The following is a 16,403-nucleotide window of genomic DNA, read 5'->3' on the forward strand; positions in this document are numbered from 1 at the left end:
TGTGAAATTTTGTTTCCTACTCAGGAAAAATGCCACAGAAGTTGTTGTGATGTTGAACACAGCTTACAGGTGCTATGGGAAAAACTGAAGTGTATGAGTGATTTTCTCATTTCAAAAAGGTGAAATGGGGATTGATGGCAAACCTTGTTCTGGATGTCCATCAACTTCCCAGACATTTGAAAATGTAGGCAGATATCCTGTATTGTGGTCAAAGACCAATGATGGACCATTGAAGAGATGGGGAAGTTATCTGGATTATCTTGGAACCCAGTTTCGCAAATTTTAATGGAAGATTTAAAAATGAGATGGGTTGCTGCAAAATTTGTGCCTCAGGTTCTGACTGACCAGGAAAAAGCATCAAGTGGAAACATGCCCTGCTTTGAAAGAACAGCTGCAAAGCGGCCCAGACTTTTCCCTTACATCATTGCTGGTGACAGAACATTCTTACAACCCCAAAAACAAACGTCAATCAAGCCAAAGAGGATACCATTGCCACCTTGCCCCCCAAAAGTTCATCAAGTGAAATGAAAGATCAAGACAGTGCTTATTTGTTATTTTGATGTGAGGGGTATAGTGTCTTTGGAGTTCATTCCACCATGTCAGACTGTCCGCTTTCTATTTGGAGGTTCTGAACTGTGTGACAAGCCCACCAAGACAGTGCACCTGCTCATGCAGCCCTTTCTGTGCGCGCCCGTACTTTGCAAAAAGCAGCATACCTCTCTTTTCCCATGCACCTGACTCACCTGATCTTGCTTCCCGTGTGATTTCTTTTTGTTTCCATGATTGAAGAGGGACATGAAAAGACAGCAATTTGACAACTACGTAGAAGAGGTGAAGAAGAAAAAAAAAGTTATGGGCTTGAACAATGTTTCTAAATAATGGAATCACAGATTTGACATGTATTAAGGTTTATGGAGAGTACTTTGAAGATGATAAGGTTGTTTTGCCAAAAAACTTAAATACATAGCTTTGAAAAAAAATTCTGGTATTTTTTGGGTACCCCTTCCTATGTTGAAATTTTACAACCCAACAGATGATCAATTGTAAATATTTCACATGTAATTAACAAACTCAGTAATTGAATACATTGTTTTCTATATTTAGGTCAAGCTTTTTTGTTCTTTTAGATCAAGTTTTTTTTATCATTATAGTAGTGCCTTTTTTCTGCACAGTTTTATTTAGTTTTCTTTTAAAAATCATTTTATTGGAGTCTTGTACAACTTTTATCACAATCCATCCATTGTGTCAAGCACCTTTGTGCGTTTGTTGCCATCTTCATTCTCGAAACATTTTCTTTCTACTTGAACCCTTGACATCAGCTTCTCATTTTCCCCCCTTCCTCCCAAAGGAACTCTTGATAATTTATAAATTATTATTTAATCATGTCTTACACTGTCCAATGTCTCCCTTCACCAGCTTTTCTGTTGTCCGACCCCCAGGGGGTTATATGTAGATCATTGTGATTGGCTCCCCCTTTCTACCCCACCTTCCCTTCCCCTCCTGGTATCTCTACTCATTATTGGTCCTGAGGTATTCATCTACCCTGGATTCCCTGTGTTTCCAGTTCTTTTCTGTACCAGTGTATATATTCTGTGGTCTAGCCGGATTTGTAAGATAGAATTGGGATCATGATAGTGGGGGGAATTAAGCATTAAAGAACTAGAGGACAGTTGTGTGTTTCATCAGTGCTACACTGCACCCTGACTGGCTCATTTCCTCCCCGCTTTCTTTCTGTGAGGGGATGTCTAGTTGCCTACAGATGGGCTTTGGGTCTGTACTCGCACTCCCCCTCATTCACAATGATAACGATTTTTTATGCCTGCGCTTTTTAAAAAATTTGTGTTTTTTAACCCCCTTTTATTAACTTGTGTACTTTTGGACTTTTGTTTAGTGATTGCTCTAAAGATTTTAATATGCAATTTTGGACTGTTAGTATTTAATATTATTCTCTTTCCAGATAATGCAAGGACCTTAGATTATTTTAGGGCAGTGATTAACCAGCTTTGGCTCCAAAAATTCTGGATTTCATGACCATTTGAAATTTTATTATTTCCCCCTTTTGATAAAAAATTCCATAATGGTAGCTAATTCTTCTGGTCTCATTGGAAAGGAAACAATTGTTTATGGAGGCAGTTAACCACAATTCCACCTCCTATTCTTGACTTTCCTTCCTTTGTTGCCTCAGGTGAATAGAAACTGGTTGTTATGCCTTGGATGGCCACTTGAACACCTTTAGGACCCCAGGTGCCGCTTACACAAAGAACTAGGAACTAGAAGACACTAAATGGCTTGTTAGGCGAGCTAATGGGAGGTCCTGTGAAACTATGACCTTAAACCTCCAAACTGAACTAAATTCCATGAGAAGCTTCAACACCTGTTTCTGCGTATTTTTGTGAGCATGACCCTTCTACTTGTTTATTTGCTTCTCATTGAAGGGAGTTTTATTAGGGAAGTAAGGACCCCTGGTGGTGTAGTGTGGGTTAAGTGTTTGGCTGCTAACAGCCATGTAACAATCACCAGCTGCTCCATGAGAAAAAGATGAACTTTCTACTACCATAATGATTAATCCTTGGAAACCAAAGGGGTTTGTTTTGTTTTTGTTTTTTAATACATAAATTAGTAGGTTACCAGAAGTCAGGATCCACAAATAGGAGGGATACAGTCATTGGTACACAGCCAAAACCTCTCCTCAGCCAACTGCCAAGTCTCTATCTGGTCCTCAGTTTTTCAGCCATGTGATACCTTGGCCTTTGTCTCCATGGGCCAGGATGCCAGCTGGTCCATCTACTCACAGTACTGTCTTCTGTTCCATAGTCTCTGTGCTTCTGATCTCAACTTCCACCGTGTCAGACAGATCTGGTACATGCTCTTCCAGTGCTCCTGGGATTTCTCTCTGTTGCTGCTTGAAAGATAATTATCCTTAATATCCAGGTGGGGTGGGGGAGGGGGGTAGTAAAGAAAAGTGAGTAATCCCCTCTATTACTATTAGCACATGTACTATTTATATACTCCTACCCTGTCATTTAGTGGAAGAGTAATTTGTGTAGAAGAGCCATATTAAGATATTTTGCTACACATTTTCAGTGGAGTTGTTGATCTTGCAAAATCCTATTATGTGGTCTCCAGCTTCATACCTCTCCCCAAGGCCATAATTTCTAACTGCTGTTTCTTCCTCTTTGTTTCCAACTTTAGTATTTGAAATGTAAATGATTATCAGTGCATTTTGATTGCATGTATGTTCAATTTCAGACTGAAGACTTTGGTAGAATTCTTCAATTTCTTCATCATTAGCTTTAATGGGAGGAGCCCATTAAGGAGCATAGTGTTTGCGAATTACGCTGCAAACCTGAAGGCTAGCAGTTCTGAACCATCAACCCCTTGAGAGAGAAAGACAGGGCTTTCTACTCCTGTAAAGAATTAGTCTTGGAAACCTATCGGGGAAGTTCTACTCTGTCTTGTAGGGTCACTTTGAGTCATCTGGAACTCAATGGCAGTGAGTTTGGTTGGAGCCTTAGTGGTTGGTATATTAATTTGAAAAATATTTGTATTACTATGGTCATTTTAAAAACTGATTTGTAATTTCAATGTATGGAGCCTCTCTGAATTTCTGTATGCTGAGTTTTCTCATGTGAATTGTGTCTTGGGTTACTTTATCGAAATATATATTCTTAATTTATAAATATGCCCAGCATTGCACATGTAGAACTATAGAAACTATTTGAAGCCAAGAATGATGCTATCTCTTTCCAGGAAGGTTATCTGTGTTCCGTATTTAGGATTGAGATCTTATGATGGTCTGCTGATTATGAGGAGGTTCTCTCTATCTCATGTTCATTCTTACATGAAACCCATTCATCCCATGTCTCTATTCCACTAATCCTTGTCAGGCCTGGACCCCCAATGCAGGACCCCTATCACCAAGAGTCTATTGAAAGCATTGCTCAGACTGTTCAGAATCAGCAAATGACCCCAAGGAGAGTAATGTTAAAAATTAGACTTAACTCCCTAGGATTCTTGGAGTGTAGATCCTGGCTCAGTAATGTTTTTCTTTTTTAATTAATGCCAGTTAGGACTAATACCTTGTTTTTCGCTGTGAAGTGACAGTCCTTAGAATAACTATAGGCAAACACCTTGCAGTTATGATGCTATGGGGCATTGATTGGGAATTAATACCAGTGTAGTGTTGCTGCCTTAATTAGTATGCTTGAAGTATTACTTAGCTATGTTTTAAAGACTGTGTCTTAATTTAAATATATAGCATTTTAACTTTCATAATCTGTTTTCCTTAAAGAAGGAAATACGGTACTTATAGAAGTAAAAGAAAACCCTGAAGAGGAGGAGGAAGAAGAGGAGGAGGAAGACGAAGAAGAGAGTGATGAGGATGAAGAAGAGGAAGGAGAAAGTGAATGCAGTGAAGGGGATGATGAAGATGAAAAGATGTCAGATGAGAAAGATGCAGGAAAAACATTAGATAAAAAGCCAAGTAAAGACATGAGCTCAGACTCTGAATATGACTCTGATGATGATCGAACTAAAGAAGAAAGGGCTTATGACAAAGCAAAACGGAGGATTGAGGTATTTATTTTTCTCTCTCTTCCTCATTATTTGTGATGATTAGAATTATACTATACAACTAAAAGGTTTTATTGAGCAGTATTTCGAAAGTATGTTTTAAGAGCAAATTTCATATATTGTTTTGTAACGATGACATACAAGTAGATCTTTTATATTAGTTTAACCGAAGGTTCTTATTCCCTTACCTTAGTTAGAACGTTGACTGCTTCATTCCGCCACCACCACCCCAATTTTCTTCAAATTTTCATGTGTCCTTTGAGTGATGATTGGTGTGTAGGTATGCTGAGCACCCCTCCCCTCTATTTGATAATATTAGCTGTGTGTTTGTCTTCCATATTTAGGTTAATCAGTGGTGGCATCTGATTAATGTTTAAAATCTGATGGAATTGAAGAGCCATCTATTTAGTAAAGACTACATGCTTATAGCTCTGTATATGTTTCTTAATTCAGTAGGCTCAGTAGACTTAAATTCTGTCTGTATAGACTAAATTGACATTTTTAGTCTAATCAGACTTTTACATTTGGCTGCTTAGCCTCAGTAATTTTTGTATCTATTGTGGTTTAGTTGAAAATGCTTAACAATTTTAAAACTGAAAAAATTTTTATCATTCTTTATTCTTCATGTGTTATCTAGGTCTATTTATTTTACTTGTCTGTATACCTGCTTGCTTTCTTCTTCTGGAAAGGCTAGCCAGAAATAGTTTCTGAGTTTCAAAAGCACCATGGAGGTCAGTTGTTACAAATTTGGGTCTTTCAAGTTTGGCACTATTGTGTGTGCCATAACATTTTCTTTTTTAAAGTGTACAATTCAGTGCTCTTACGTAGTAGTTGTAGTTGCTGTTTGTAAGTTGAGAGATGTGCGAGTAGACTTGGAGATGTCGTGTGGATCCACTGGGCCAAAGGAGAGTCTTGAGGTTCATCTCTGTGGTGACCTCTGTTATATCTTTGATCCTTTTTATTGCCAAATATTCTCATATATTAGACCACATTTGTTTATCCATTTACCAGTTAAGAGATCATTTGAGTTGTTCTACTTTTTTATAGTTATATTTATAATCTTTGGCTTACATGTTTTTTGGATATAATATTAGGAATGACATTGCTGAATTGTGTGGTAAAAGTATGTTTCACTTTTTAAGAAGCTGTTAAATTATTTTCCACAGTGGCTCCATAATTGTGTTGCCATCTGTAGAGGGTTCCAGTTCTCTTCGTAGATGCTAACACTTAGTATGGCCTGTGTTTTCCATTATAAACCATTCCAGTGAGTATGAAGTATAGTAGATGATTGTGCCTGTAATTTACATTTTCTGGATGGTAAGCATCTCTTCATATGCTTATTGCCTATTCTTTTATCTTTATTAGTAAAACATCTATTCACATTTTTGTCCATTATTTTAATTGGATAATTTCTTTTTATTACTGAATTGTAGGAATTCTTTTCATTTTCTTAATCGTGTCTTTTTAGCACAAATGTTTTTAATTTCAACAAAGTCCAGTTTATCAAATGTTTCTTTTATAGAACGTACCTTTGGTGTTGTGTTGAAGAAATCTTTACCTAACTCAAGGTCGTGTATACTTTCTTCAACTATGTTTTCTTCTAAAAGCTTTATAGTGTTAGCCCCCAGATTTGTGTCTGTGATTCAGCTTAAGGTAATTTTCTTGTAGATGTGAAGTAAGGGACTAAATTGGCTTTGTTTTTTTAATAAGTGGAGATATCCAATTACCCAAGTAATTTTGGTGGAAAAATCTATTCTCTGCTTCTTGAATTGCTTTGGCATACTTTTCTAACCATTTTATCAGATTTCTTAGGGTTCATATTTGGACTTTGAATTCTATTCCATTGATCTATAAATCCATTCTCATGGTGTGGCCACACTCATCTTGTTTACTGAGTTTTATATTGAGTTTTGAATTCAAGAAATGGTAGGCTGTCAACTTGGTTTTTCCTTTTTAAAATTGTTTTAGCTATTCTGGGTTGCTTTTTCATATGAATTTTAGGGTCAGCTTGTCAGTTTTTGCCAAAAACATGGTAGGATTTTGATAGAGAGGGTTGAATCTATATACCTTACAGCACAGATTCTCTCTACTTATTTAGCTCAGTAATTTTTCTCAGCAGTATCTTTGTATTTCTTAGAGTATAAAATTGACAATTCATTTGTCAAATTTATAACTTAATTTTATATATTCTATTGAGAATGGGATTATTTTCTTAAATTCATTTTGATAACGGTTCGTGAGTCATTCTGAGTCATAACCATTCTATGTACTAGAGAAAGAATCAGACTCCCCAGTCCTGCACCAGCCTCACAATTGTTTGAGCCTTTGTTGCAGCCACTGTGTCGACCTGTCCAGTGCTTTTCTTCACTGATCTACTTTGCCAAGCAGGGTGTATTTTTCCAGAGACTGGTATCTTCTGAGGATGTGTTGAAAAGTACCTAAGACAAAGTCTCCCCACTCTTCCCTCTGCAACATTAATATCATATAGAAATGCAGTTTTTAATGTTTACTTTATGTCCCACAACATTTACTATTTTTTATTCTAAATTTTTGTTCCTCAACTTTTTAATATATAGGATCATCATCTATAATAATAGTACGTTTCCCATTTCAATATGATTTTTCTCTCGCTCACTTTTTCCTTGCTTGATAAAAACTGGACTAGAACAATATAATGTCAAATCTATAGGGTAAGGGTGGACTTCTGTTCCCAGTCTTTTGGGGGAAAACATTCAGATTCTCACTATTCACCATTAACTAACGTTCTCTTTACTGTTTTATCGATTGCAACTCATATTGACCCTATAGGACAGGGTAGATCCAGTCCACAGGATTTTCAAGATTATACTCTGTTCATATGCACACTGCCACATCTTTCTACCTCTAGTCTAACCTAGGAATAGAAAGCAGCAACTATGAGACTTAACTACGCTTTTCATCAATACCTTCAACAGTTTGTGGATGTTTCCCTTGCATTCTTAGTTCGTTGAGTTTTTTGGTGAGTGAGTATTGGATACATTTTTATGTCTATTGAGATTTTTTTCCCCCTTTTTTCAGATGTTAAATCAACCTTTCCTGTACTAAAGTCTACTTAATAATAGGGTAAAGTCGTCCTTCTTATATGTTACTAGATTAGCTTGGAAAATTTTATTGAGGATTTTGCAATGTATGTTCATGAGGGACATTCTTTTCTTATGATATGTTTGCCTGACTTTGGTATCAGGGTAATACTAGCCGCCTTGTTCTGAGATTTTCAAGGATTTGGTTATTTCCCATTTTCAATATTTGGTCGAATTCACTAAAAAGTTGCTTGTGTTTGGACTTTGTTTTATGAGCATAAATTCATTTCTTGTTATTGATACATTCAACTTTTTAAAATTTCATCTTTGAAAATGGTTTTCTCTATGGTGTCTTAATTTGTGAGCATAAAGTTGTTTATAATATTCTTTTAGTTTCTTTAAAATCAATCCATTTGCCTTTGCATTTGAAAGCATATTTCTTATAGATTGTGTAATAAATCTTACTGTTTCATCCATTTAGATGATGTTTACCTTTTAATTAGGTTCACATTTAAAATTATTATGTAGTTAGATTTATTTCTCAACTCTTGTTATTTTTTTTGTACCTAACACATGCCTTTTTTGAATCCTTTGTTTTCTTTTCATTCTTTTTGCTATTCAGGGTATCCTTTAATTTCTGTTGATTTTTTTTTTCTTTTTTAACATTTTTGTTTAAGTTATTTTCTTCATGGTTTGAAACTACTAGCTACTCTGCCAGAGAGATGAGATTTTCTACTCGATAAGAATTAAAGTCTCATAAACCCACAGGAGCAGTTCTACTCTGTCCAACAATGTCACTATGAGTCAAGTTGACTCAATTGCAGTGAGTTTGGTTTTTGGTATCTTTACCTACTTTTATTTAGTACTGAATATTAATACTATGAATATGTAGCACACAAAACATGTATCACTTAACTTTTAAAAATAATTACTGCTGCATATAGAACTTTAATTTTTCTTTTCCATTTGGTAAAATATAGAAACATACAGCTTTGGTGCTACTACTTTCCTTTATGCTGCCATTGTTACATATTTATGTTATTGATTCAATGGCTTTATTTGATTATCTTTTAAATGAGTTAAGAGAAGAAAAGAAAAACACTAAGTTTTTAAATATCTATATGTATAAAAACATTTATCTTATTCATATACTACTATGGACTTGAGTTAACATCTGGTGTCATCGTGGCTTTGCACCAGTTCTTTTTCTTTTTTTGTGTTATCTTTGTATTAATATTACATCTTCAGAGGAGTTAATGTTGTATAAAATTGCCTTTTATGTCATAGTAGAAAAATATAAATAAAAATTTCCTATCCTTATATTTCTCTATGTAATGACCTATGCCAGTTATCTTTAATTGGGGTTGAGTAGTCACTTGCTTAGTGTCACTGTCTTTGAATCTGAAGAACTTCTGGTGGTATTTCTTATAATGCCGATCTGCTAGCAATGAATTGTTTCCCCTTTTCCCAATAATTTATTTGATTTAAAATTTTTTACCCCAGACACATTTTATTTGCCAGTAGTGGGTTCAGTAAACATTAGATGGTGGCTTACCAGTTACATTCTTAAAAACTCAAGGGGCAGCATTTTACTCCATAGAGTTTTTTCTTTTTTTAATAAATCTTTTTATTGGGGGCTCTTATAACAATCCATACATCAATTTTATCAAGCACATTTGTACATAGGTTGCCATCATCATTTCAAAAACATTTTCTTTCTACTTGAGCCCTTGGTATCAGCTCCTCTTGTCCCCTCTCTTTCACCCTCATTTACTCGTGATAAATTATAAATTATTATTATGTTCATGTCTTACACTCTCCGCTGTCTCCCTTCACCCACATTTATGCTGTTCATCCATGTATGCGTGATATGTCTATCATTGTGATTGGTTCCCTCTTTTCCCCCTTCTCCTCTGCCTACCCCTACCCTCATGGTATTGCTACTCCCATTATTGTTCCTGAGGGGTTTATCTGTCCTGGATTCTGTGTGTCGTGAGCTCTGATCTGTACCAGTGTACATACTGTCTAGGTGGATTTGTAAGGGGTAAAACTGAGTTCATGATCATTGGGGGATGGGCAGCATTAAAGAACTAGAGCAATGTTGTATGTGTGGTCAGTGCTATACTGCACTGACTGGCTCTTCCCTCCTTTGTGGTCCTTCTGTGAATGGATGTCCAATTGTCTACAGATTGAGCATTGAGTCTCCACTCTGACCCCCATCATTCACATTGATATGATTGTTTGGGTCTTCTGATGCCAGATTCCTGATCCTGTCAACACCTTCTTGATCACACAGCCTGATGTGCTTTTTCCATGTGGGCTTTGTTTCTTCTCAGTTAGATGGCTGCTTGTTTATATTCAAGCCTTTAAGACCCCAGACTCTGTATCTTGTTGTAGCCAGGCACCATCAACTCTCCTCACCACATTTGCTTATACACCCATTTCGTCTTCAACGATCGTGTCGAGAAGGTCAGCATCACAGAATGCCTGGTTAGTAGAACAAAGTATTCTTGCGTTAAGAGGACTTGAGTAGAGGCCCAATGTCCATTTGCTACTCTATACTAAACATATAAATATATGTACAAAGACCTATATCCTTGTCATTCTATATTAATATATTTACATATATACATGCCTATATTTATACCTCTATAAATGTCTTTTGCCTCCTCATTCTTTTCTCTAGTCTATTTCCTTCTACTTTTCTCCCACCATCATGTTTGACCTTCATTTGACTCAATAATTCCTCTCAGTTACATTGCATTTGATCAAACCCCACCAGATGTTCTACACCCTCCTCATCATCGTTTTATAGATCTTTTTGTTTCGTTGTCCCTGATTGTGTTGGTTTCCCCCTCCCTTTCCCTCACCTCCCCCTCTTCCCTGTCCCCCAGGAACTATCAATCCCGTTGTTTTCTCAGGATTGTTTATCTTGCCTATCTTATACAGCTAGACATGGGGAAAAAGAAAGGGTCTGCTGACCCTTCTGTAGGTGTTTCAATCGAGTCTAATGAGGTGCCAAGCCCTGCCCTCCTACTCTGAAGTCTATTTTCAGGATTCCTTGGGGACTTTGTTACTTTGCTCCCCTTGGTGCTATGTTGTGCTTCCTTTGTGTTTCACCTCGATGTGTGTGTGTGGGGGGGTGTCAGATCAGGTACAGTTCTTGCACTGTGTCTCCAGTGCTGTCCCTTGCAGTACTGTGTGTCTGTGTTAGTCTGGGCAAACTAGAGAAACAAATTCCTACCCACATATATGTGTATAAGAAAGAGCTTTATATAAAGAGTAATTGTATATTAAGAAACAGCCCAGTCCAGATCAAGTCCATAAGTCCGATAGTATCCTATGTATTCAATACCAATCTATAAATTCCTCTTCAGACTCACACAACACATACAATGATGCTGAATGCAGGAAGATCACAGGTCAGTGGGTGGAAATTCTTGTGAAATCAGTGGTGGTAGAAGCATCTCAGTGCTGGCAGGGGTCTCCATGTGGTCCCTCATCTCTAGGGCTCTAGTGTAGCTCCATGTGTCTTGTCAACAGGACTGGTTTTCAGGACATCTGTGTGTCCCTTCTCATCCAAGCGATTTATCTGAAGTCTCCAAAGGAGGTCAAGCTTTGACCTAATTGACATGCTAAACCCCACCCCTTCATTCTTAAGTCTCAAATTGACAACAGATTATGTAACTACCACAGGGTCAGTGAGGGGAAATCATGTCTTATGGTGGGGCTGGCCCTATGGTTTTGGCTGCTCTGAGCAGAAGTTTCGTCCTTGGGGATTGGTGGGCCAGAGAGTGGTACGTTTTCTCTCTCTTCTCTCCTCTCTCTGTTTTTGCTTCTGTCTGGTCTGGGCAGCCCCACCACTCTCCCTGGGCTGTATCCTCAGTACCGTCCTCTATAGTGCAATCTTCTGGGGTGGGGACCACCCCCTCAAACCTCTCTTAGTTTGCTGCTGCATGCTGGTATGTTGCCCTCAAGGCTGGAGTACCTGGTTGAGTTTTTAATTTTTCAATTGTTTTATTAACCAAACCAACCATTTGTAGGATTGATATCAACTCATGGTGATGCTTATGTGTTTCAGAGTAAAGCTGTGTTCCTTAAGGGCTAAAATTTTTTTTTTCTTTTAAGTATTTTAGGTGAACTTTACATAGCAAGTAGGTTCCAATTTAACTTTTTGTCCTTATAGATTTGTTACATTTTTTACAGTGTGTTAGCATTCTTGTTTTTTCATTTTCTTTTGCTCAGATCTCCAGGAGTCTAGCTTCTCTGCCTGTCCTTGCCTTCTTCTTTTTGTGTTGTGGTCAGTGTTAACCCTTGTCTCTTAGTTGATTGTTTTTCTTAAGCCATCCTATTATTCAGCTGGAAAGTGAACTCCATAGTGGTGTCCATTCAAAGATCAGTGAATTTATAAGGGGAAATAGTCTCAGGGGGTTGATAGTCCAGCAAGTCTAGCCATTTTTTACTTTAGGAATTTGAATTTTGTTCTACATTTTTCTCCCACTCATTTTAGGACAGCTATCTGTGTCCCTGGATACAACAATCACTAGTGGTGCTAGACACTGTCTAGTTCTAGGCTTAGGCTAGAGGAGGCCATGTTTTGTAGGTTTAGTTCTGTGGTCTCGTATATTTGAATATTTGGTTTCCTTCCATTTTGATGCTCTAGATGAGTAGAGAGTAAATGTTGTATTTTATTTTTTTGATAGTTTTATTGACACTTCATCTGTATGTCACATAATTCAATAGTTAGCAATATCAAGAGAAGTTGTACATTGATTACCACAGTCAATTTTATAACATTTTCTTCCTTGTATGCAGTTATTCATGTAATTAAAAGTTGTATTTTATATAATTGCTTGAAACCTTTTAATACCCCAGAGAGTACCCATTAATGTTAGATGGACAACATTCTCTTTATAAATTGTTAGTTAACTAAGATTTCCCTTGATACTGTGGGTCTAAGCCTTTTAACCTAGTAAGCCAATCCCATAAGCTGTTTAGATATGTCTAGGAAGCTTCCATCCTTATATGCTTCTTCACATATATGAATATATATGCAGCACACACAAATATATATCATTTTTAAAACTTATCTTGAACACAGAATTTTTGGTTGATAATTCTTTTCCATTCAGCACTTTAAGTCTGCTACCCTACTGTCTTCTGGCTACCATTTTTTTTTTTATGGAGAAATCCCTGATTTTTCTTGTGGCCAGGATTTCACTTTTAACTTTGACTTTTAACAATTTACCCGTGATGTGCCTGGATGTGAATATATTGGAGTGAATCCTTAGAGTCAGTTAAGCTTCTTGGATGTATAAATTAATGGTTTTTCACCAAATTTTGGGTGTTATTGGGCCATTATTACCTCAAGGCTAACCAATGATTGATCATTAGCTGACCAGTACAATATGATGACAGACTTAGAAATAAAAACAATATATATTTTTTAAATAGAAGCAAACAATTTTGAGAAAATACACTAGCCTTACATGACAGGACAAACACACTCCATGCAGTTTAGTAAACATAAATTCAAATAAATAAATAACCACACTACCAACCTTCGTGAGTGGCCAGCCGAATTAAGGTTTTCTAACATATAGTAGCGAACATGTTATGGATTGAGTTTGATATTTCCCTGGTCAGTTGGAAAAAAGGCAAAACTACATTTGTTTCTAATAATTTAAGTTGATAAATATACAAAATTAACTCAACAGTTTAGATTTGAAAACCTCATCAAGATCATCCTACGTGAAGCCATTAGATTTATTTCGTAGTTTAATTATGTCTGTTCATGTCAGTTGAAAGGAACCCTATTAAAACTGTCAGGTAAGCGTTCATTTGCTAATCATAAAGTTGGTACGTCAAGTTCAACCAGGAACCGGTGTGCTGCTGTAACCTTTAACAGGGTTATGGGTCTGCATCCAACATTGTGGTAGTGGAATTGACTGGTTGGTTTAAAAATACAGTCTCATTTTTCAGCTTTAGAGCAGCTTGTGGGGTAGTTGTCAAACCCCTGACCCAGTGTGTACCAACTGCAAGATTTGAATTCCGAAATGTAAATCGAAGTCAGCAACATTAAAAATAAAAATGGCGTAGTGCACTTACAAAAATAATACTCAAATTGGTTAATGAATTGGCAAAATGATATATAATGTGTTATTGGTGAAAAAATACAGGAAGCATCATATTATTTAATTTTAGGTTTAATAAATTCTAGCTGACTTTATAGGATTTGCATGACGGCCAAACATTTGGAATCAATTTCTTTTAAAGCCATGGAATGCCTATTCTTATGTAGATACCTAACATAAGTTAGAGGTTGTATTGGATCATATGGCAGATAAATTAAATTCATTTTGTATTCATTATATTTTTTTTTCACAAAAGTGTTTTTAAAGTTTGAGCTGACCCTTCATATAATTCTAATTTATATTTAATAGTGCTACTTGGATCTGAATACCAATGAAGTTTGTCCTTTTCACAAGGTGCTGCGATAGAAATTAGGTAGTAGGATTTGCATTGTCAAATTGCTTGTGGTCCGATTAAAAATTATTGGGATATGGGTTGCAGCATATGAAAAATGTTTAAATGACAATAGTGATAATTAAGATTTGACATATTATTTATTTTTCTTAGAAACGGAGACTTGAACACAGTAAAAATGTCAATACAGACAAGCTGAGAGCCCCTGTCATCTGTGTCCTTGGACATGTGGACACAGGGAAGACAAAGATTCTAGATAAAGTAAGAAATGAACATGCATTGGTCTAGCTTTAAAATAAACATGGTATCTTGTTTTTTTAAAGCTAATAAAAAATTCTAGAATAACTTTTACTTTCTAATTTCTTACTAGTTTTGCATTGAACTTTTTTCAATTTCAAGTTATAAAACTGAATGTCTTACCTTCTTATAGCTCCGGCACACTCATGTGCAAGATGGTGAAGCAGGAGGCATCACGCAACAAATTGGGGCCACTAATGTTCCCCTGGAAGCAATTAATGAACAGACTAAGATGATTAAAAGTGTAAGTGCTCTGTTTCCCACATGGGTGTGTTAATCTCTAGTAAAAATTGAGAGAAACCATTTCAAATACAGAAAAAAGGACCTAGAATAATATAACCGATCCATGTGCTCTCTATGCAGAAATATAGGTATTTAATACAAATACTATATGTAAAATGTTCCCCTATTTGTTTCAGTTCTTTCTCTTAAGATATAAAGCATTAGATAGGGAAGGGGTCTTACATTCCATTTCTTCCCCTCTCTTCCAGAGACAACCATTGGTAGAGAGTGTGGGTCCCATACATGTTTTTATAATTTTACAATATATTTCCATGCTTCAACGTTCTGTTTCTTCCCTCAATCTTTCTATCTAACAAATTGATCATATTATCTTTATGTCTCTTATTTGCTAATTATTCAATTTTTGATATTAATATCATCTCAAGGAAAAATCACCTAAGATAAATGTAAAGCTAAATGAACCCTTTTAAGATAGAACCCTGTCAGATCTTCTGAAGCCCTCTCCAAGCCCTTTCCTAATCCAAACCCTCTTCTTCCACCCAGGTCTAACTTCAAGGCAATCTCTATATCTCTTAGTATAGTTGGCATTGCAAAATAATGACATCCATCTTTCCTTACTGGATTACTTCATCGAGAAACTTGACCTCATCTATTGACACTGGATATGTCAGTGAAAGTTTAAATATAGGAAAAACAAATTCTTCCCTTTATTTTCAGCTTTTAAAATAAAAGTGACAAAATTGGGTTTTGTTATAAGCTAATAGGTGGAAAATTTCAACTGCATGTCAATCCATTTCACTTGTTATCAATGCAGTGGTAATCCAGTTTTGACTTAGTAGTCTTTTTGATGTAATTTTCGTAGTCTTAGTAATGATTTGATTTCATCCATGAGTCTGGTGTAGCAAGGTGATTGAGGCCTATCTTACATCCTGCCCAAGGTGTGGAATGACCAATTTTTTAAGAATGCTGTTTGTTTTAATAGTAAATGGTTCTCAGGACCACAATCTAGATACTAGGAAGTGGCCAGAGCTAGGAAATTTGAAGGTAATTGTATGTGTTTGTATTTAGGACTTTTTGTATTTAGTGTTTGCTTCACTACTGCTAACTTCAGACTCTTGAGTATAAAGGACATGGGGGATGATAGAATTAGAATATCATATAGTTACTCATTTGCTTTGTCCTGTATTAAATAAGCATTCTCAGTTGAGCATTACCGAGATTATCACCTGCGTGGCAACTGAAGCAATTTTAAGTGTTTTTGTGTGTGTACTTCCCCTCCTTTCTCTCGGCTTTAGTTCATTTTATTCTAACAATTGTGCTCCTTCTGTACTTTCAGAGTGCATTAATTAGAATCTACTCAGGAGACACATAGCACAGCAAATTTAGTTATAAAAAATTATGAGAAGATGGCAGGAGTGGAGAATTGGTTAAGAAGGGAGAAAAAAAGAACATTAAAAATAACCTTTGAACTGAAGGAAGGGTATCCCCCAAAATGAACAAAATGGAGAAGGGAGAACGCCCTCCAAGGTTGGCCTTCTGACTTCCTTTGGGGGCTGTGGTCAAAACTGATGTGATATTAGCAAAGCACCCTGGGTTGTCCTGGACCACAGCTGGTCTTCAGTCAGAGGTTAATGCTAGCAGACAGAACCAACCATCTGCTGCAGTATTGACAGAATTGGCAAGAGCTGCTTGGAGCTTGTTGACTTGGTTCTGGAAAACCATTTGGAGTACGTGCTGCATTCCTGG

The 16,403-nt window shown here is 36.4% G+C and overlaps 1 protein-coding gene across 1 annotated transcript in view; it reads left to right on the forward strand.

The window, feature by feature from the left end:
• EIF5B (eukaryotic translation initiation factor 5B) overlaps positions 1-16,403 on the forward strand; it is a 66,382-nt gene that overhangs the window by 30,399 nt on the left and 19,580 nt on the right. The window contains exons 10-12 of the mRNA XM_075563234.1: positions 4,292-4,575; positions 14,271-14,378; positions 14,548-14,658. Of these exons, the coding sequence (XP_075419349.1) occupies positions 4,292-4,575; positions 14,271-14,378; positions 14,548-14,658 (503 nt within the window). The remainder of the gene's footprint in view (positions 1-4,291; positions 4,576-14,270; positions 14,379-14,547; positions 14,659-16,403) is intronic.

The sequence above is a fragment of the Tenrec ecaudatus genome, chromosome 11, assembly GCF_050624435.1.
Source record: "Tenrec ecaudatus isolate mTenEca1 chromosome 11, mTenEca1.hap1, whole genome shotgun sequence".
Classification (NCBI taxonomy): domain Eukaryota; kingdom Metazoa; phylum Chordata; class Mammalia; order Afrosoricida; family Tenrecidae; genus Tenrec; species Tenrec ecaudatus.